The 22,703-nt window shown below is 46.1% G+C and overlaps 1 protein-coding gene across 1 annotated transcript in view; it reads left to right on the plus strand.

The window, feature by feature from the left end:
• The window catches only part of Rab31 (RAB31, member RAS oncogene family), a 126,426-nt gene extending 123,418 nt beyond the window's left edge, over positions 1-3,008 (plus strand). The window contains exon 7 of the mRNA XM_057763029.1: positions 256-3,008. Coding sequence (XP_057619012.1) covers positions 256-353 — 98 coding nt within the window. The 3' untranslated portion in view covers positions 354-3,008. The remainder of the gene's footprint in view (positions 1-255) is intronic.
• Positions 3,009-22,703: the final 19,695 nt, after the last annotated feature.

Here is a 22,703-nt window from a genome sequence, read left to right on the forward strand (position 1 = left end):
GTTTGCCTGGCCCCGAAACTGCTGGTAATTTCCTTCACCTTATAAACGTGAATGTGACATCATGCGGAAGAACTGGAAAGAAAAGGAGGGGAGAAGAGAGGAGTGGGGAGGGGGGAGGGAGGGAGGGAAAAAGAGACCAGGAAGGAAAAGAGGAAAAAGGTAGCCCCTCCCCCAAGTGCTGCTGGTTTCTTCACCCGAACAGGACCACCTTTTAAAATAAGAGAACTTCAATTTCGGCTTCCTTTTTGTCCACAGGCCGCCAGATCCCACCCTTGGATCCCCATGAAAATGGAAACAGCGGAGGGATCAAGCTCGGGACCCAGGCCTTGCAAACCAGCCGGCGGTGCTGCTGACCCAAGGGCTGTGGCCCATGGAGCACGAAGGGAAGAAGCCAGAGCCCTCTCCAGTGTCCAGTGCGCACAGAAGGACCCTGCCCTCGGGACTAACTGCCTGTGGGAGAGCGAGCAGCATTGCATGCTGGGATACCTGCAGAAAGCTGAGCAGGGAAGTTCCCTGAGAAGAGATTATAGAAAACTCTGGAAAAATCACCGAACTGCCTGCCGCAACATGGCCTTTGGTTTCGGAAATGCACACGGCGGGGGTTTACTTACTAGGTCATAGGTATAGTTGCCATTTTTTGTTAAAGAAATACTAGAAATCTTTAGATTTGTTCACAAACCTTGCCGTGCTGTTCTCCTCTGGCTTCCCATGTCACCTAGTCAGAGTCCAGTGACTTCTCCAGGGCCAGGGCCTTCACTGGCCAGTCCACCAAAAGGCAAAGGCAATACAGAAGGTTCACTTTTAGCTGGCTTTGGGAGCCAAGCCTTTATTAGTTTTCTGAGGGAAATCAAAAGCATAGCTGGACCATCATTTAAACTGAGAACTGATCTTCCGTAAAAGAGACAAAAGTAATAGAAACTACTGTCTGTGTCCCTTTTCATGTAGATGATGAACATTCTTCTAAGGTATACATAAACCAACCGAATCAGACTAGAATGTGACATGCGATTTTGGGGATGGGGGGGCCCGGTTTAAAAGAGTTAAGTATTTGGTATGTAAGCAGTGCTAGGTGGAGGATATAAATAGCATCCAGGGTACCACCCAGCCTGCATCCTCTCCATTGCAATGGGCTTCTCCTCCTGGAGATGATTAATTCACGGATCATTGTTTTACTAGGAGACTATGCCATGGTGTCACGTCTAAGGGAAAAAGCTAACCACCAGAGGATATTGAGTCTGAATTGTAGGGCAAACTTCTATTAATAGCAGCTAATAGTGGGTTATAGCAAACCGGCCAGAGGAATGTTACCACCTTAAAATTCTGAACCCCCAAAAAGTATAAAATCAGAAGAAGAAATACTTTAAACTTTGCCAGCTTGGAGAGAAAGCAGACAGAGCCAGGTTCCAGTCACAGGCTGCGGTTGTCAGTTCCAGGACGTGGACTTCCATGTATGTTCCTCCTGCGTCTCCCAACTTGGGAGCTGATTGTATTATAGAATGTGGAGGATAGAAAACTCCTTGTCTTGATTCAAGAGTGTCCCGCAGTGTCCCGTGACAGGCATCTCAAGCACTGTTAGCAGATGGCTCCTGTATGCCATGACAGGGCCTTCTCAAGGACTGTCAGTGCCTGTCCCGTGTTGCCAGCATCACTGGCTGACAGGATTCTATGTGCTGACAAAGACATTACTCCAATCGCTGCAGGTGAAACAAACAAGCAAAAAATAGAATTGGAACTGAAACGGCCTCTCTCCAGGTAGTATCAAGCTTGTGTTTGAACCTTCCCCTGTGTTAGGGAATCTTTTCCTGGGAGCTTGCATTTGTCTAATTGATTGTCTAGATTTCCAAGTGGAGATGGTACTGTTCCCAGAAGAGAATGTCATGACTTAGGAGTGGCTTTGCAGTCTGTCTGGGCTTCCCCTTGACCGTGAGCCACCCTGAATATACTGGAGAAGCACATAAGAGAATGAAACCTCTCTCCTCCCAGGCTGCAGAGCCACTGATGTCAAAGCCAGGCAGACGCTAAGTATACCTATGTGTCACCACCACCAACAAAGTGAGCATGTGGCACTTGGGCACACAAACATTCCTAACCATCTTGGGCCTTCTCTGCAGGTAGATGCTGTGGCCTTTGGTGCCTTTCTCCCCTTGGCCTGGGATTCCTTTTGGGTTGTTTTAACAGATAACCTTTAATCATAGAAACATATGCAAAGACCTACAATTGCTTCAGACACAGGATCTAGGATCCTTATCATCGTTCCCAAAATTTCCTTTCCAAACCTCATTTTCTTTCCTCTCCCTGTGGCAGGTTTGTATATGTGTAAATATGATGGATGTTGGCTATACCTACATGTAATCCATTTCAGAGTGGCTGGGTTGGCTCATGACCTTGTGTCTGTGAGGGATGCTTTCTCGGTAGAAACCCCTAAGGACAGCAGTAGAGTCGTGCAAATGTTTTATATAGGTACAGAATCGACTTGCCATTTTTTAGTTAAAAAAAATGGTACATTAGGGTACTGGATATGATGTTGCCTTGCAGACTAACCTGCATCCTAGCCAATAGTAAGGGCTGTGCCCAGTGGGAATCCCACTTTTTCTCGAGGGAGGGTTGGAGGATGGAAATGTTTCCTCTGCCGCTAAGGACCATGGTCTGTATAGGCATTCCTCCTTGCCGCTCTGCGGTGGCGTTCAGGGCAGGGAATAAGAAGCCAGCGTCGGCCAAGAGCTCTGGCTGTGTCAGACCTGATCGTGCCTTTCACCGTCGTTGGGACACCCAGTGACCCGGCAGTCATGCCGTCACACGGACTGTCGCCCTTCCTGGTGTTTTGGTGAAGGTTTCCACTTGGGCTGGACCCAGGTTTTACACGTAGACGATCCCTCCCCAGACACCTAGGACCTTCTCGTCATATCCTCTGTTCTGTGGTAAAGCTTCTCCCCTGTGCTCATTTCTACCAGTTGCTTTTGGTTTTAACCCATCTGTATGATTCGTACTAATAAATATTTTAAGTTTTACTGAGTATCATTTTCTTATTGCAACCAGTGAGATGATTATCTAAAAGTCAATTCAGAATAAAAAGAAACACGTAAGCCTGTGAAGACCTGGGGAAGAATATTCACTGAAGCCCTACTGTTAATAGCTGATTATCATCCACTAAGGAAACATAAATAAGGCATGGTCACGTGATGAAGGCTGCGGGCTAGGATGGATGCATTAGCTATAATGTATCACCGTGGATCCCTGAGGAGAGTGTAGAGTGCAGGGCTTCACTGCCCCGAGCGAGCCACTCACAGGACTCTGTGGAATAGTCCTGGGTAGATGTACACTACAGAGTTTGGGAAATGGAACCGTAACCCTGGATGCATGAGTGAAGACAACTGGGGTTGTCTGAGTTAGGGTTTCTATGGCTGCAAAGAGACACCATGACCAAGGCAACTCTTATAAAGGAAAACATGTAATTGGGGCTGGCTTACCATTCAGAGGCTTAGTCTGTTATCATCATGATAGGAAGCAAGGCAGCAGGCAGGCAGGCAGGGAGCTGGAGAGGTAGCTAGAGTTCTAAGTTCCAATCGGCAAGCCTCAGGAAGAGGCTGTGTGTCACACTGTGTGTAGTTTGAGCAAAACCCGCCCCCACAATGACACACTTCCACCAACAAGGCCACACCCCCTAATAGTGCCACTCTCTGTAGGCCAAGCATTCAAACACACGAGTCTATGGGGTAATACCTATTCAAACCACCACAGGGGAATAATAATGACTATTGATGTGTGGATGGAAATAGAAGCAGAAGGGAAAACGTCAACTTGTGAAGTAGATGACACCAGATCAGGTCAGAGGTAAACAAAAGGCACTTAACTATCAGCAGTTTTCATTTATTGTATGGTCTGAAAATCTGAAGCCAATACCCGGCATGGTAGCATACTTCTTTAATTCTAGCACCGGTGAAACAAAGGCAGGTAGATCTCTGGGTTCATTTCCGGCCTGGTCTATGTAGTGAGTTCCAGGCCAGTCAGGGCTACATAGTAAGCTATGTATGTCTGTCTCAATCAATAATTAGATAAATAAGCAGATAAGTCTGAAGCAAAGATGATAAAACGATAGTATTTGGTAAATTGAAGGCATGCATTTTGTTAGCTTCTATATTTCTCCGATATCAGTCTTTTTCAGAGATGGAGAGATATGGAGGTAAGAAACAAGGATTAAGCTAACGGTGGTGTACTAGAAAGATCTCTTCATCATTGCCAGCCTTACGGAGCACAGCTCACCACTGTCTCCCCAGCTCCCCTGCCTGCCCCCTGGCACCACCCTTGAACACCCATGGAGCTTGTGTTTTCTACACAGAGCTTGTGCTGGATGGATGGAAGACGTGTGTGAAGCGGTACCTTGTGTTCTTTACATTTGAGAGGTACCAAGGGCATGCTGGGAAGCTGCTCTGGCTGTACATAACCAAACAAGGAGAGAAAAGACTCTACCATGATTAGGGGACTGGCTCATTGGGTAAGAGTGCTTGCTGAGTAAGCATGGAGACCTGAGTTTGGACCCCCAATACCCCCATAAATCCAGGCATTGGCCCCATGTTTCTGTAACCCCAGCAATAGGGGATCGAGATAGGCAGAAGTCAGACAGCCTTGCAGAAACTTGAGGTCCAGGTTCAATGAGAGACTCTGTATCAAGAAAGGAAGGTAGAAGATGATAAAGCGGGGTGTCTGCTATCTTCCTATGCTCTCCATATGTATGTGCATGGATAAGCACATCCATGCAAGCACACACACACACGCACACACACACACACACCACAAACAAAACAATTAAAAAGCCTTCAGGTGGGAGCCCTCACAGTTGACTTCTGATGACTTTTATGAGACATAATTGAGACCAGATCACATGTCAGCAAATAACCTTAGTTTTTCAGCGTGTGACATTTTGTTCCACCTCACGACACTGCCAACAAGTAAGCCATCCCCAGATGTGGGTCGATGACCATAGGTGAAACCCAAAATCTCTTTCTTATGTTACCCAGGCTGTGGTATTGTATTAGTAGCAACAAACTGAGATGTTTGATCACTTTGGTCTAGTAATGGAAGATTTTATGTTGGAGAGAGAATCCAAAAATGCAAGAGTTAGTGGATAAGGACCATCCTGTAAGTATCTTCATAACAGTCACACATCTATCCACCCACCCATCTCTCTAACCACCCACCAATCCACACTCATCCATTCACCTCTGACTCCATCTAACCATCCATCTACCCGCTCGGCGCTCAACCATCTACCCACCCACATCCCCAACTACCTACCTATCTACTCACTCACTCATCCACCAATCACCCACCTTCCCACTCTCCTATATACCTACCCACCCATTCCTACATGAATACAACCATCTACCTAGACACCCATGCATCTCTATACCCACAGCAATCCATCCGTCCATCTCTGCATACATACAACCATCTACCTAGACACCCATGAATCTCTATACCCACAGCAATCCATCCGTCCATCTCTGCATAATACAACCATCTACCTAGACACCCATGCATCTGTTCACCCACAGCAACTCATCTGTCCATCCACTCAGTTTTCCAATAAGGATTTATTGAGGGCTCTTGTGAATCAAATGCTGAACTAGTCCTCCATGCCACCACCAATCCTTGCAGTCACCAAGCTTATAAGGAAGAGACAGGAAGTTTAAAGACAAGCAAACCAAGAATATCAGGACTGAACAGAAATCCCAGCTGTGTTCAAGATACCTTGACTTAGAGATACGCTCATAGGAACTAAGATTCTAGGGACCTATTCCATTTCTGATTCTTAGATGAGCAAAACACTTAGTCTCTCCGGGCCTCAGTTTCTCCTGTAAAATGGGGACAATATGACAAGCCAGGGCTAATATCAAAATGAAGTGAAGTAAATAATGAGTTAGGACAGCGAACTAAAGCTTCAGTCTTTGGCTGGTGCCGAGCACGGTTCTCTTCTCCTGACTTCTTAGTTGTCGCATCCTTTCGTTCTCATCCCCTATCTTGGAAGTCAGTGTAATGTAGAGACTGAGAAACTTCACGTCGACCCTCTAAATGCAGCTGCCCACTCTGTGATTTGTGGGTGGTGGAATCCCTAGCAGATTGAGCTCCCAGAGTTTCCTGTTGGGTGAAGTCCATGTGTCATCTTACTTCTGGGACCCAGATAGTCTCACAATGGAAAGACTGTCCCCAAGCTTGCTATAGGCCCACTTAACACCAAAACCAGACCCTAACTGATGGAACACTACATAATCCTTGTTTCTCCAAAAGTTTCGCCATTTATCCGCAGACAATGCTGTGTTTGACTACAGGACTCGCCCTCGTATTAGTTTTGTGAAATTCAAAAAAAAATCTCTAGATCCTGGAAACATCCACCCCCCACAAGACATAATGTACTCTCAGCTGTGGATCCCCCTCAGGATGGTACCCCAGAGACTAAGGGAATAATTGCCTGTGTTGAGGCCAACACTTAGGGTTTCCAGGAAAACCCAAAGGCAGCTTTCTCCCATGGAAAACAAAGCTCATACCCCTCATGGTGCCACCTGCCCGGGACTACAGGGTGTCACCCCACAGAAAGAAGTGCTGGTGGCCATGGAACCAGGCAAGAATGCAAAACCGATAATCTTCCCGTAAGCCAAGAGGCTGCTGTTTCATGACTTTCATGAGATTGATGTTATCTGCATTCTCCACTGGAGGGGAATGAGGCTCAAAGCGAGGTTGCCCAAGACTATAGACCAGAAAATGGGCTAGAGGTCAGATCTTAGCTACCATTGTTTCTTCTTTTCTTGACTCTCTTTCTTCTAGGGGAAGAAAAGAAGGAACTGCAGAAAATGAAATCCATTCTCAGTGACAAGTTTCCAGGAGCAACTTTCACATGATATCTCAATTTGTTCACACACACACACACACACACACACACACACACATCTGAGAAAAGTGCACAGTTCTAATGTGTAAGACATTTTCTTCTCTTTCTCTGCTGGGGATTGAACCCAGGGCCTTGCACAGTCTAAGAAGTCCTCTGCTCAGCTACATCCTCAGCCCTGTCGACCTCATTTGTAAGAACAGATCCTGAAGAGCCTGAGCGACATTCTCAGCTTCACACAGGGAGAAAGTAGGGCGAGCCGTATCTATGCTAAGACCTAGCCTATTTTGAAACCCGTTCTCACATCTCAGGAGGACACCCTTTGCCCGGGGAGCTAAGGGTTAATCCGCTCGGGCTGGAAGAGCAGAATTGCCCTATTAAAAGGGACTGGCTGGTTTGACTCACCAGCAGGCTAATCTCAAATTGCTGGTCTGATTCTTCCAGAAGGTGACTGTGTTTCCCTTGACCTTGATTTTAATGCAGAAACCATTGCTCAGTGCTCAGTGAAGGTCTTCCATGCCTTGGAAGTAACTCATGCACTTGGGGTCAGCAATCTAGACTTTGTAGGGTATAGGGCCCCAAGCTTCTGAAAACCCAGTGCTCAAGCTGGTCTCTGCCTGTGAGCCTGGATGACATTCCTCTGCTTCAGCTCATGTTCTCCCTGGATTTACAAATACCCAGTCTTTCTATCTGCTTGAAAACCCCTAACATGTTTCCAAGGCCCAACCCAGAGGTTTCATACTTCATCTGACACTTCCTTCAAACCGCTCCCCTACGTATGGGCTTGTATTATGCCTGCACCTGGGACCTCCAAACAAGACCACCACAGAGCCGGTATCCGATGCAAATTCACTGGGGTTTATTGATTATAAGTTAGCTAACTCGGGCTGTAAACCGTCACACCGATGCAGCAATTGGGGGAAGATGGCCCTGAGGCTTTAGGGTAAGGGGATTCTCAAGGGAAAAACTGCAAGGCAGGGTGGCACAAGCCTTGGCCTTCCAGGATTGGATAAAATGATACAGCTTTTGAATTTGTTGGTTGGGGTATAGAGGAATTTCAAAACAGCGCTTGATCAGATACCTCCAAGGACGTTTGAAGCAGGCAGATGTAAACAGATGTTGTTTGGGTACCCTGGTGGGTCACTCTGACCAGGGCTGGCACAGTTTCTTGGGAATGTCTGTGACTTTGCTAGGCTGCATTCATCCCCCTAGTTAGGTCCTGTCTAAAATGGAGTTCTTTCTCAAAATGGAGTTTGTTTTGCTCCTTCACTTGCATCTTTGCTAATTTTGATCAGCTGCGGCGTGTCTCCTCTGCCCCCTCTTCCTTTTGTACTCGCAAAGTTACGAAAAATGAATCTCGGTCCTCCAGCTACTTGGTTTCCTCATTCTTAACTGTCAAAGACTTTTAGAAACTTACCTAATGTTGGCTTCTCCAGCCTCACTCTCTCCACTTCCCTCCTGGATGCTCCCTGTTTCTGGCTTCTGTGTCTTGGGCTCCATGGCTTCCTCTAGTCCACTGCCCCCTTTCATTGTCTTTTGCTGGATTAGGCAATCTTCCTGCTTAGATACGGTTATTTTTTTTTATTATTATTATTATTTTTTTTGGTTTTTTGAGACAGGGTTTCTCTGTGGTTTTGGAGCCTGTCCTGGAACTAGCTCTGTAGACCAGGCTGGTCTCAAACTCACAGAGATCCGCCTGCCTCTGCCTCCCGAGTGCTGGGATTAAAGGCGTGCGCCACCACCGCCCGGCTACGGTTATCTTCTGTAAACCTCTCCTGATAGTTAATCTTGAGTCAACTCGATTGCATTGGGACATCTTGGAGACTAGTAAGACGCACCTCTGCCTGTGTTTGTGGATGTTCAGGCTCTCATCTAACCAGGCATTTGGTCCACTGATGGGTTCAGACTTTGAACAGGATTAGGTGGAAGCTGGAAGGTCTGGTCTGCTTAGAAAACCAGGTCACCGGGAGAGTACCTTTGAAGGACAAATCTGATAGGACTCAAACCAGGGACGAATGGCAACTAACTGAGGATGTCTATTTAACTTATCAAATGGGCCTGGTCCCAGGTTCTCCTCACACCCCTCAGTGTGATGTGCTGGCTACTCTTATGTCAAGTTGACACAAACTAGAGCTATCTGAAAGGTGGGAACCTCAACTGAGGAAATGTCTCCATAAGATTTGGATGTAGGACGTTTTCTTAATTAGTGATTGATGGGGGAAGGCCCAGCCCATGGCTTCTGCATCAGCACCTGCCTCCAGGTTCCTGCCCTGTTTGAGTTCCTAGTCTGATTTCTTTCGATGATGAACAGCAATAAGCCAAATAAATCCTTTCCTCCCAGGCTTGATTTTTGGTCATAGTGTGTTGACACAGCAATAGGAACCTAACTAAGACAAGTTGGAACCAGGATGGGGTATTGCTATGACAGACATGACCGTGTTTTGGGGAGAATTGTGGAAGGATTTGGACCTTTGGACAAGAAAAACCACTGAGTATTGAGAGCTCAGTAGGATGTTCTGTGGGAGCTAATAAGATAATGAGCAGATAAACATCTGAGAGCAATACAGAAGATGCTGGCCTGGCTTGTGACATTTCAGAGGGAAGTTTATAGACTCTATCAGGGCTATGTGCTATTTTGACTTAAGATTCTGTCATTCTGGTCAGCTGAGGCTGAAGAATTAGCTGTTATTAACAAGATACAGAAGTACTAAAGCAAAGCCTTTGCAATCCTGGGCTACTCGATTCTAGTCTACTGGAGCAGAGAATCTGGTGGTGCTTAAGAAGATACCAGTGTTGTTGGGTTGAAATCTTTTGGGAAGTGTTTCTTCAGAGTCAGCACACAGAAGCTGTGCTCCAGAGGCAGCCAAAGTTGTACCTTGTGCTGGCAGGGAACTTGGTAGTGTAAAAGTCACCAGGGTGGCACTGGTTTTGATGACATGAAGGAGTCATGTTGAGCAGCTGAGGCCTGGCACTGGGAGAGGCCACTGGTGAAGGTACAGCCTCAGTGGCAGCTGAAGTGGTCATTCAGTGATGTGGGATTCCCCTCTGTATGCTGTGATTAGCACTGGTGAATAAAGTGCAGAGCAGGGGAGAACAGAGGTAGGTGGGGGGAAACTAAACTGAATGCTGGGAGGAAGAAGGCGGTGGAGTCAGAGAGAAGCCACGTAGCCCCTCTGGAGTCCAACAGAACTTTTCTTGGTAAGCCACTGCCATGTGGTGATACACAGATTAATAGAGATGTGTTAAATTAATATGTAAGAGCTAGCCACTAAGAAGCTAGAGCTAATGGGCCAAGCAGTGATTTAAATAATATAGTTTCTGTGTGATTATTCTGGGGCTGAGCAGCCAGGAACCAACAAGCAGCCTCCCTACAACAGTTCAGAGAAGTTGAGGATTGATACCATGAAGAGAGCCTATGAGAGGCTGTTGGTGAAGGTGCACCCCAATTGCAGCAGAAGACCCTAGTCTTTTGAAAATGCCAGAACCCTGGGATGACCACCAAGAACAGCAGCAGCAGTGGAGTGGAACCACCTGGAGCCTAGAAGACAAGCTGTGTGTGCTGCAGACGGCTGAGCTGGAGAGGTGACACAAGCCCCTTGGAGGAGCACAGAAGATGGTTTACTGGAGCCCAGGTAATTGGACATTGAGTTATTTACACTGCTGGAATTTGGTTTTACTTGGTTCGGATTGTGACTGTGCCCTGGTTCTTTTCCTTTGAAGGTATTTCACTTAATTTTGAGGGTTTTTTGTTTGTTTGGTTTGTTTTTTTTTGAGACAGGGTTTTCCTGTAGCTTTGGAGCCTGTCCTGGAACTAGCTCTTGTAGACCAGGCTGGCCTCGAACTCACAGAGATCTTCCTACCTCTGCCTCTTGAATGCTGGGATTAAAGGCATGCACCACCGCCGCCCAGCTTTTTACAGGAGCCTGCAGCTGAAAGACTTTGAGCTTTTAAAAGAGATTTTGGCTTTTTAGAGAGGTTGGATATTTCAAAGAGACTGAAATTTTAATGTCTTTGAATTTGCAAAGATTGTGGGAATTTATAAAGTAATTTTTGTTTTTAATGTTAGCTCTTGGGGACCAATAAGAAAGGGAGGCTTGTGACTTAATAGTGATGTGATTATGTGTCAGGTCGACAAGGAGTCAGTTTTGTTGGCTAATCTTATATCAGCTTGACAAACTAGAGTCATCAGAGAGGAGGGAATCTCAGTTGAGAAAATGCTCCCATGAAATCCAGCTGTATGTATACTGTTTTCTTAATTAGTGATTGATGGGGGAGGGCCCAGCCCGTGGTGAGTGGAGTCATCCCTTAGCTGGTGGTCCTGGGTGTTATAAGAAAGCAGCTTGAGAAAGGCATAGGGATCAAGCCAGTAAGCAGCTCCCCTTCATGGCCTCTGCATCAGCTCCTGCCTCCAGGTTCCTGCCCAGCTTGAGTTCCTGTACTGACTTCCTTCAGTGATGGACAGTGATGTGGAAGTGTGAGCAAAATAAACCCTTTCCTCCCCAAGTCACTTTTTTGATCATGGTATTTGTAGCCGCAGCAGAACCCTAACTCAGACAGGGCGTGCTCCATCCCCTACCCTAAACCTCTGGCCTGGGCTGCCCTTCCCCCAGCAGCTCTTCCCTATAGAATCCAGTCATTTTGGCTATGTGGTACTTTTTTACCTTTTTACCCTTTTGGCCTCTTGATCTCCTGGTTCTCTCTCCCCTCCCCGTCTCCTCACATGGCCAGCTAGAGGTCACATTCACTCTTGGACTCACCCAGATGTCTCTGCCTCTGGCTATGTTCTCCCTCATATCTATAATAAACTCTCTCCTCCACCATACCTAGGAGCAGCCATAGCCTTTGTATTTAATTTTCCTTCTCTCTCTCTCTCTCTCTCTCTCTCTCTCTCTCTCTCTCTCTCTCTCTTTCCACTCATCTGGTGTTGAAACCCAGGCTGTTGCTCTTTGCTACCTTGGGCTGAGCAGCTCTGCCCCACCATCCTTCTGCCTCTGAGAGGTTGAAATGGCTGAGTCTAGAGAATCTTTTCTTCCTTATGTTGTGCTGTAGGTATTCATCAGAGCAAGGAAAAGTCTCTCTCTCTTTCTCACACACACTCTCTCAGATGCTCTCACACACTCAGGAGAACACTCTCAGATGTGCATGTTCTTACCTGCAAGCTCACATGCACACTCATCTGCACACTCACACACTCACCACACTCACACATCCACATTCTTTCAAACACTTTCACACACTCTTCTCTCCCACACTATTCTCTCATACATTTTTATACACTCCACACACCCTCACACTTTTAACACTCACACACTGTCACACACAACTCTCAGACTCTCTCATATACAACCTCTTACACACTCACTCCTTCCCTCATACATTCTCCTGCACACTCTCTCTCATGCACAAACACTCTCACACTCACACACTCACGAGAATGTTCTCACACTTGCATGCTATCACCCACAACTCTCACATACACTCTCTCTCACACACACACTCTCTCTCACACACGCACATTCTCTTACACACACACACACACACACACACACTGTTGACAGAGGTTTCTGTCCCAAAGAAATACACTGAGGTCCACATTAATTATAAAATGTTTGGCCTGTTAGCTCAGGTGTCTTATTAACTAACACATCTTAATCCAGAATTCTTGTCTGTGGCTTGTCTTGTCATATGGCTTGGTACCTTTTATCAGCGAGGCATTCTCATCTGGCTTCCTCTGTCTGGCTGGTGACTGCAGACTGAGCCTTTTCTCTCCCCAGAGTTCTCCTGTTCTGGTCACCCTACCTATTCTTCCTGCCTGGCTACTGGCCAATCAGCATTTTTATTAAAGCAATACAAGTGACAAACCTTTACAGTGTACAAGACCATTATCCCACAGCAACACTCTCATCTGCACAATGCTCTTCTGCACACTCACATACACACTCATACGTACACACTTTCACACACACTCTTCATACACATTCTCACTTACTCACAAATAATCTCAAATTCTCACACACAATCTCTCTCACACTCATACACATATACATTCACATACTCATACACACATTCACACACACACTGAGATTGCTCAATACACCACTTTCCTGATGCTGTTATTCAGTTGTAGAGTTTCAAGGATTACTTTTAAGTGTTTGACTTAGAAATTGTGGTCTGACCTAGCTTCATTCCAGAGATGAGATTTCCCACCTCTTGATGGGGGTGCCCCATAGGTCCCCTTTCAGACACCCTCCTCAGGTGCACAAACCCCAGTCCACCCGGCTACTGAGGACTTCATGCACAACATTCTCTCAGCAGCTCCAGCTTCACAGGTTCTTAATATGTTGTATTCAGCTACTGTGAACAGATTTCCCCAGAATTTAACTTTGGCCCTTAGGCCTTTCTGTGGGTGCATAAACTGCCCCCAGCAGTGTCGCCAACTGGAGAACCCAGTGTTCAAAAACCCGGGCCTATGGAAAGACGTGGCTCACTCAGACAATAACACACCCCACTGCAAGTAAAATGCAGTTCTAACTCCACAACCCTTGTCCCAGCCTCTATCTCTGGCTGTGACCCCTGCCCTGCCCCCGCCACACTGGTTTGCTTTCCTCTCCATTGTAAAGCCCATCCCTCGAGACTGGAAACCAGTTTACAGCAGCTCAGAGAGACTGGAAAGGAACTGTAGCGATGGCTGAGCTGCACACACACAGGAAACTTCTGAAGACCAAAGCTTAGTTCTCCATTTTATTTTTTTCTCTGCTGGATATTCTTTTTCTGCCTTACATTTTTCCTATATCCCTTTTATACCATCTAAGACAGAGATTTCTATGCAAGAAAAGACTATGTCATAATCACAAGTTACATATTTTCCAAAAACAAATTAAAGTCTTTACATAGGAATAAATCATATTAAGATCATAAGTTATGGCTAGGCAATGATGGGACATGTCTTTAATCCTAACACTTGGGAGGCAGAGGCAGGCGGATCTCTGTGACTTTGAGGCCAGCCTGGCCTACAGAGTGATTTCCAGGATAGCCAGAGCTGTTACACAAAGAAATCCTGTCTTGAAAGAAAAAAAATAAAATAAAAACAACAAAAAAACACACATTGAATGTTTTTCCAAGAAGCCCACAATTGTTCAAATATTTTTTGTATTAATTTTCCCACCATAACATCTTCACCCCAAAGCAAAGATTCTTTTATTACTTATTAACAAAGTTTTAAACAAGCTAAGTCTATCTTCGTCAGTTCCTTTTATACCGGCAGGCAGCTGTTTCCAGTGTCAAGTGTGATAAATTTCCAGTCTTAATTCTACTCTAACAAAACTTTAAACAAGTGCTCAGCTAACCATCTATTTTTATTTACACAATAAGGTCATTTAATTTCTCTTTACAACTTTGTTTTTTCAAGGTGCACACCGGGGCCTGTGATTAATTCTGTAAGTTACATGACTGAGAAGCCAGGCCTAACCCTGGGTGTGGGGACGTAATTGTTTTCTTTGATCATTAGCCTGTTTGCCCACAGGCAGAGCTCATGGGTCTCTAATCATGAAACGTCTGTGTTCTTATTTTTTAATCCTCTGCAAATCTCACACCTAACAAAGGAAAAGGTGACTTCTAGCCCATGTTTGCCCTTTTTGTATCTCTTACTGGAACGATTGGCAGACTAACCCAAATCATGTGCTTAGTCGTCTTCACTAACTGTCCTAACCACCTCTATCTTTTAGTCTGACTCGGAAAGTTCAGTTAAATCATAGATCTAACTAATCATTATTGCTCTTATAAAAATCACCTTTGTTATGATCTGCAAGTAAATTGCCCGGTGAGGAATGATATTTTCTCAAGAAACAATCACACTATACCACATGCAGTGGGGATCCCTTCATAGAGTAACCACACCAGGCCAAATCCAGCGGGAACACAACAACAGCAAGTGGGAGGAGCCTTCTGGAGACACTCCTGGGGGGGGGGGTTGCCTCTCCAGGATGCGCCCAGACTAGCTTTGCTATCTACTGGGCCATGTTCCCTAAGCTCCGCTGCTGTCTGCCATGCCCATGGCAATCCCTATCTGCGTCTCTTTTCCCAGCTTCTCCCTTTTTTTTTTTTTTTGGTTTTTCTAGACAGGGTTTCTCTGTGATTTTGGAGCCTGTCCTGGAACTAGCTCTTGTAGACCAGGCTGGCCTCGAACTCACAGAGATCCGCCTGCCTCTGCCTCCCGAGTGCTGGGATTAAAGGCGTGCGCCACCACTGCCCGGCTCTCCCCACCCTTCTAACCATTATAGATTTGATAGCAGGTTAGCATCTAAGTTAAGTTCAAATGGTGCTATTAAAGATAATGATATTGTACACTTAACACAATGAGTCTAGCCCTAAAATGATAGTTTTATTCTCTCCCCTATTTTGAAGTTAATTACCTTGGAGGGTCAAAAGAAAAAGGAGAGGAAGTCACAGGACGTGGGCATTTTGATCCTATTGTACAGCTGGCACTGCGCATCTGTGGCATCTGTGATAAGGGATCCTTTGTCAGAGGCTAGAGCCACTGAGACTCATCTTTATCCCCCCCACCCCCCCACCGCCGCCCTAGCAGCTTCTGTTTGGGCAGGAGAGGAAAGACAGGTCACATGTTTCCCATTTCTTCCAGTGTGGTTGGATGACAAGACTGAAGGACTGGGAACCATGTCTTGGTTGGTGACATCTTAAACTTTTTTGATTCAGTCATTTGCTTTCCAGTGTTCTGTTTCTGCCCTGTCTGTGAACGCTTTGTAAACATCTTATGGGAAGAGTTCCCTTCATCTCTCTCCTTTTCTTTTTAAATTTATTTTTATTTTGTGTGCATTGGTATTTTGCCTACATATATGCCTGTGTGAAGGTGTCAGATCCCCTGGAACTGGAATTATAGACAGGTGTGAGCTGTCATGTGGGGGCCGGGAATTGAACCTGGGTCCTCTGGGAGAGCAGGCAGTTCTCTGAACCAGTGAGCCATCTCTCCAGTACCCCATTTCTCCTTTACTTTATTCAGCATTTGAATTAGTCAGGATTCTCTGACTAATATATAAATACAACATATAAAAATATATATTTATTAGAATGACTTACGGGTTATAGTCTGACAATGGCTGTCTCTAGATGGAAAGGCCAAGGATTCTGTGGTTGTTTAGTCCATGAAGCTAGATGTCTCAGCTGGCCTTCAGTATAAGCTGGAGTCCCAATGTAGATTCTAATAGCAGTGGAGTAATGCCTCCACAGCAGGACAGGCGAAGAGGCCAGCAAGAGTAAGGGCAAGCAGACAAGAAGTAAAGCGCTTCCTTCTGTGCCCTCTTATTTGGGCTGCCACCCGGAAAGTGTGGCCCAGACTTAGGGCTGGGCTTCCTACCTTAAATTATCAAATTAGAAAATCCCTCATAGGTGTGGCCAGAAGTTTAGGTTTTAGTCCCCTCCAGAAGTAGTGAAGTTGACAGTCTTGATTAGCTACCACAGAGGTCAAGGTGAAACTGGAGACTGCTAGATAGGAAACTATAGTTACAGTTAGCTTTAGACGATAGAATCTGACTCTTCTTCAGTTGTGTCTCATTAAACTTGTGAAATCCACCGACGTTTCTATTTGTTGTTGGTAATGCCCACAGGTGCCATGCTTGTAAGAATAAAATGGGGTTCCTCCCCAGGAACCCCAGCATGGTGACTCTGAACATCAAATCCATGATTACTGTGCTAAGAGATGGTTAAAGGGGCTGTTAGTTTGCTCTACTCTTCAGCGGGTCCATTGTTTCTGAAAGTGGACAGTCTTTAGGAAGAAGTCTGCTGTTTCACATGGCTGGATCCCTTTAAGGGCGAGCACTGGTAGATGGGTACCGAGGGCGATGGGGCTATGGCCAGAAGGCTTGTGCGTTTGACATCATTTAAACGGTGTGTTTATATGAAAACATCAACAAACTTGGAAATAATATGGATCTTACCAAAACTACTTCAGACAGGTTTCCTAGTAAATATTTGTACGAGAGAGCTCTGAACATCATAGTAGAAGTCAAAACAGGATCTCGGCTCCTCACTTTGTCCCGATAAAGTGCCCAGTGGGAGGAGTCAACTTTTCAGACTCCTTCCCAGAGGAGGATCCAGAAGCCAAGCTTACCGCCCGCTGTAACAGGCACGCCTCAGACTGTCACTACAAGCACCTGTGACTCTCTCAGGGTGACTGCAGGCCATGAATGTGGCAGACTAAATGGTCCTGGACAAATTGGTCACACAGTAACCAAGGAGTTGGGACTGTTCGGTGTCAGTTTGGCTTGGCCGCAGGCACTCGCAAAGGTAGGTGCCTGCAATACTACCACACTCAGCCCTGTGTTTAGGGGGAATTCCCAAATAAGCTATTTGCTCTCAGCCGGATGCCTTTCATCCAGCACTTGGGAAGCAGAGGCAGATGGATCTCTGTGAGTTCGAAGCCAGCTCAGTCTACAGAGTGAGTTCTAGGTCAGGCACCAAAGCTGTACAGCAAAAGCATTTCTTTAAAAACTGAAACAAACAAACAAAAAAAAACCCAGAAACTATTTACTTTCAAATTCTTTTATTTTATTTTTAAAAGAAAACAGTCTTTTTTTTTATTTTACATACTCATCTGGTGTTCCCATTCTCTCCCCTCCTACTATCCCCTCCACCTTCCCTCCCAAGTCACCCTCATTCACTCTCCAGAGAAGGCGAGGCACATTGCTCTGAGAAAGGACCAAGGCTCTCCCCACTATATTCAGAGTGAGCAAGGTATCCATCCAAAGAGAATAGGTTCCAAAAAGTCAATACAAGTAGCAGGGACAAATCCTGGTGCCACCGCCCTGCAGTCTGTCCCAGCCATTCAACTGTCACCCACATTCAGAAGGTCTAGCTTGGTTCTATGCTGGCCAGAGTTGGTGAGTTCCCATCAGCTCAGGTAGACTGTTTCAGTGGGTGTCCACATCATGGTCTTGACCTCTTTGCTCATATTCTCACTCTTCCCATTCTTCAACTGGACTTTGAGAGCTCAGCCCAGTGTCAGCTGCAGGTCTTTGCCCCGTCCCGATCAGTTGCTAGATGAAGGTTCTATGATGACATTTAAGAGAGTCATCAATCTGATTACAGGGCAAGGCCAGTTTGGGCACTCTCTCCTCTATTGCTTAAGGTCTTAGCTGGAGTCATCCTTTTGGATTCCTGGGAATTTCTCTAGTGCCAGGTTTCTTGCTAGCCCTGCTCTCAAATTCTTAAGATCTGCTTTTCATAGCTAGTTAAAATGTATGATCTAGCTTGGTGTGGTGGCACACACCTTTAATCTGTTGCTAAATGTCATTTTCTGATCAAAGGAATCTAGAAAAGCAGACTTCTAGAGCCAGGATGTGAGTGGACTAGAGCATTGGTTCTCAACCTTCCTAATGCCGCGACCCTTGAATATAGCTCCTCATGTTGTGTGACCCCAACCATAAAATTATTTTTGTTGCTACTTCATAACTGCAGTTTTGCTACTGAGCAGTGTCTGTTCCTAAGACCACTGGAAATGTGTTTTCTTATGGTCAAGATCCACAGGTTGAGAACCTCTGTATTAGATGAACCTGGAAAAATGTCTTCATTTCTTGATACTGTAATAAAATTCCTGTCAAAAGCAACTTAAGGTTAGAAAGAGGAAAGGGCTTACATGGGCTCAAGCCCAAGGGTGTAGTCATGGTGGCAGGACACTGAGCATACTGGTCACCTTACTTCTGCATTCATGAAGTAGAGGTTGCTGAATGCTAGCGTTAGCTTGCCTTCTCCTTCTTATTCAGCCCGAAGCCCAGCCCGTAGAAAGGTGAGCCTGCCTGGAATAGACCTTAGCACCACTGACTCCATGATGGGAGAACCATTTAGGCCATAAATCTCAAATGTAGACAGTATTACCTGCCAAAGTGAGAACAAAGTCCTAATCCTTCAAAGCCCACCGTTCTGGGAAAGTCTCTAACGTACTAATTATGCCTGTGGCTTCTGTAGCTCTGCTTCTGGTGGACTGTTCTTGTTGACGGAAGTCTGTCAACCCAGGACATGGTTTTTGTGCTTAAGCTCACCCTGAGAAAGATGTGGGCCTGTACTGGGATCCTGAACAGCCATGTAATTAGCCTAATTAGCTGGGCTGACTAATTAAGACTTTCTATTGGCTTAAACCCCTGCCTCAGTAGTCTTCTCTGGTGAACTCCCCAGAAGGCTTCCCATCTGAATGACGCTAATCTAGATAAGCCCTCACACACTTACGAACAGTCTTGTCTCCTAGGCGATTCCGGATCCTGCCGTGTTGACCGTAAATCCTGTGATAATAAACACCTTACACGGACGTCTGCAAAGGTGAGTTCATGTCAAAGGGAAGCAGGAGCCACTCGAAAATGCTATCGAACTGGGACAAGCCGCACAGTGAAATAAATAACACAGTACCAGATTACAAAACAAAGTGTAAATCGAACATCCATGAATCAACTCTGATATAAGCAAATGACTGGATAAAAAAGGTGGAGAACAAAACCCCCAAACAGAAGAATTCTAAGTGACTTATATAGGATATTCCTCTTGAGTATGGCTGAGTAGTGACCCCCTCCCTCCCTCCTTCCTCTCCTCCCTTCCTCCCTCCTTTCCTTCTCTCCTTCCTTTCTTTCCTGTGCAATAAGATAGGGGAGAGAAAGAAAGTAACCATTCAACAGAGAAACTGAACAATAACCCCTCAGCCACGTCCTCAGGTTCAGAAGTATTAGAGATCAGTCTTGTTGGCAGTATGCTCTCTAGATACATTTAATCTATAATAAAAGGATGAAGACAGCCCTTTTTCTCCGGTATTCCTCCCTAAGACGCTGGTCTGAACCTGAAAAATACGTCAGACAAACCTCAACTGAAAAGCAACTTTCTAATACTTTTCAAGTCAATAGATTAAGTCTCAAGGAGATTGGAAGTAAAAGCCCATAATATAATGAATACTAGGTTCTCTGTGCAGGCACCCACAAAGAAGACTTGAAGGGCAAGAGATGGTCAAGTGAGGGAAAGCGGCCAAGAAATGTAGGTTGGTTCCTGGGCCTCCTGCTGTGAAAAACCCCTGAGACACTTCTCAAGCAAAAAGGATTATAAAAGACTCTTTTGGAAAATTTTTCTTAGAGGGGCTCAGAGTTCAAAAGTTCACAGAGGCAACCACGGTAGTAGCTCATGCCTTCAATCCCAGCACTTGGGAGGCAGAGGCCAGTGGATCTCTGTGAGTTCGAGGCCAACCTGGTCTACAAGAGCTAGTTCCAGCTACACAAAGAAATCCTGTCTTGAAAAACAAAACAAAACAAACACAAAAAGAAAAAAAGAAAGAAAACTAAAGAAAAGAAAGCTCGCAAAGGACCTGAGTTAGGTTCCCAGCTACCTCCACCATGAAGCTCACAACCACCTATCTGCCCAGCTCCAGGGGATCAGAGATCCTCTTCTGGACTCTATGGGCACTCACACGCACACATGCACACACCCCAACACCTAACTAAAAACAAAATCACTCTTAAACCAGAAAGAAAGTTCTCATTAGATTCTATCTATAATCAGGCCAGCAAAACGGCTTAGTGAGTGAAGGAGCTCGCTGCCAAGCCTGAGGCCCTGGGTTTGATCCCTGAGACCAACATGATGGAAGGAACAAACTGACTCTTGAAAGTGGTCCTCTGACTTCCACAAATAGGCCGTGGCACATGTGTGTTCACAGCACACACATAATAATAATATTTAAAGGAAAGAATAGCTATATGTGTATAAACAAAGGCAGTATGAGCTGTAACAGTAATAGCAATAAGTTCTGAAGATGGGCATTGAGAGGTTTGTGTCTGAAATAGTCCCCACCAGGCTCATGTTTAAAAGTCTGGTCCCCAGTTGATGGCAGAATTTGGCAAATTATGAAACTTTGGGAGGTGAGGTCAGGCTGCTACAGTGGGGTATGCAGGTATGGCCCATGCCTGTTTCCAGTTCTGTTCTCTGCTCACATGAAAAAGCCTCTGCCATGGGCTCGCTCTGCCACTCAGCTCCTGCGCCTTTCCTGCCACAATGACTGAACACTCTCTGGAACTGTGAGCCGACATCCACCTCGACCCCAAGGCTCTTTCTGACGGGCGTTTTGTCAGAGCAGAGGGAAACATAACCAATACAGACAAATGGGTCGGTTTTATTTTCTTCCCACGTATCAGCTTTCTAGTTCTTGTGCCAGGAATCTGTACCATTTTGCAAATCAAACACAATTTATGCCAGTGTAGTGTTTGCGAGACCAGTCTGCAGAATTCTTCTTGTAGAGGCAGAAGTGAATTCTCAGTGCTAATCCAGGCTTCCTTCTAGCGGGCTGCTCAGCGCTGCAGGAGTCATGGCCCTTTGCTGTTGGGGCTCTAGGTGCATCTTAGATTCTTCCAGTGATGAACCTGCTTGAGAAGGAGGCCACGGTTCATACCTGGCTCTGCCGGTTCCCACAGGAGCCCACTAGGAAGGAAGGTAGGGGCAGAAGCCAGTGTTTTCCTCTAACACTGAGCTGAGAAGAGGTCCGGAGGCTCACTCTGGAATTCCATCTCTAGCAGAAAGTTCTTGAAGCCAGCATTGGTGGTGGTCGTGGCGACCTCCTACCTCCCTGCCTTCCTGGAGTCTTGGAGGCTGCAGCCCCATGGGCAGGTCTGGTCTGTAGTACTGAGCACTGTTTGGAGACCAAATGAGCGCTTTCCCAGGCTGTTTCATAACTGCCTAAATCATCTTTTGCCTAAGCTAACTGGTCGTTTGTTTCCTCAAACACACCCTGACTCACATAAGGGTTTCCAACGACAGGGAGACAGACCTGTGCTGAGGGAAAGCATACATTATGACGAGCGGAATGGAAATTCTTCGGGCCTAGCAATAGTTCGAGTGTCTTGAAATCCATGAACTGCATAAGCAAGGGAGAAACAACGAGCACAGCTCTGCCAAGCACACGACCAAGATCTCAAAGACAGCAGCAGGCATGTACAGACTTCCTATCTCTCGCTAAGATAGGCGGGTGCAATGCAGCTTCAAAGGTTTTCTAAAGTGGATCCAATTTTCCCTCTGGACCTTGCCTCAGTGGGATGAAGTGGGGGCTTGGGAGGAGCAGGCTTGTCAAATTAAACGTGCCTGTTAGTTGAATCTCCGCACTCCGGGCTCTCTTCACTGTAGCATCAGCCCTGTGTTTCAAGTTCCTCTCCTTTCTGTGCAGATGGCTGTGCGGACCTTTGTGGATCCACTGTGCCAGGCACCCTGACCTCTTGCTGGTCTCCCGTGTGAAGCTGACATGCACAGGCAGTCCCTCACTGTAGCAGGGGACACTACAAGTGATTCTTGCCTCCTTCGACCACAACTCCTTTCCCAGTAGCATGGCCTCTTTGCTCTCTCTAGGCCCCCATGGTCCACTGCTCCTACTCAGGGTCCCAGTCCTACTCAGGTGTGTGCAGGACTGCCAGATCCTTGGCATCTCCCCGACATGCTAGAGGGGCAAGAGCCTGCCCTACTGTCTTGGGCATGCGCTCCCTCTCTGTTGGTGGCCCGTGTTGTGACGGCATAAGTACTGTGTAGGCTGTGGAATCCACGTGGGTGTGGCTGTTCCTGCCCCCATCCCCGATAGAGCATGAGAGCATTATTTTCAGCTTTCCTCTGATCAGATGCAACCGACACCTATGCTGATGCTTCCAGCTGGAGGGGAGAGGCTTCCACGCTTACAGCATGGAAGGGGAGATGATCTCATTTCTTCCTCTCCACTAGGAAGGCTACATCCTAATATCATAATCTACTCCCTGTGGCCTTATAGAGCCCACACCCAAGGAATGAAGTTTATATCACAGTGAGCAAG

The sequence above is a fragment of the Chionomys nivalis genome, chromosome 2 (assembly GCF_950005125.1).
Source record: "Chionomys nivalis chromosome 2, mChiNiv1.1, whole genome shotgun sequence".
Lineage (NCBI taxonomy): Eukaryota > Metazoa > Chordata > Mammalia > Rodentia > Cricetidae > Chionomys > Chionomys nivalis.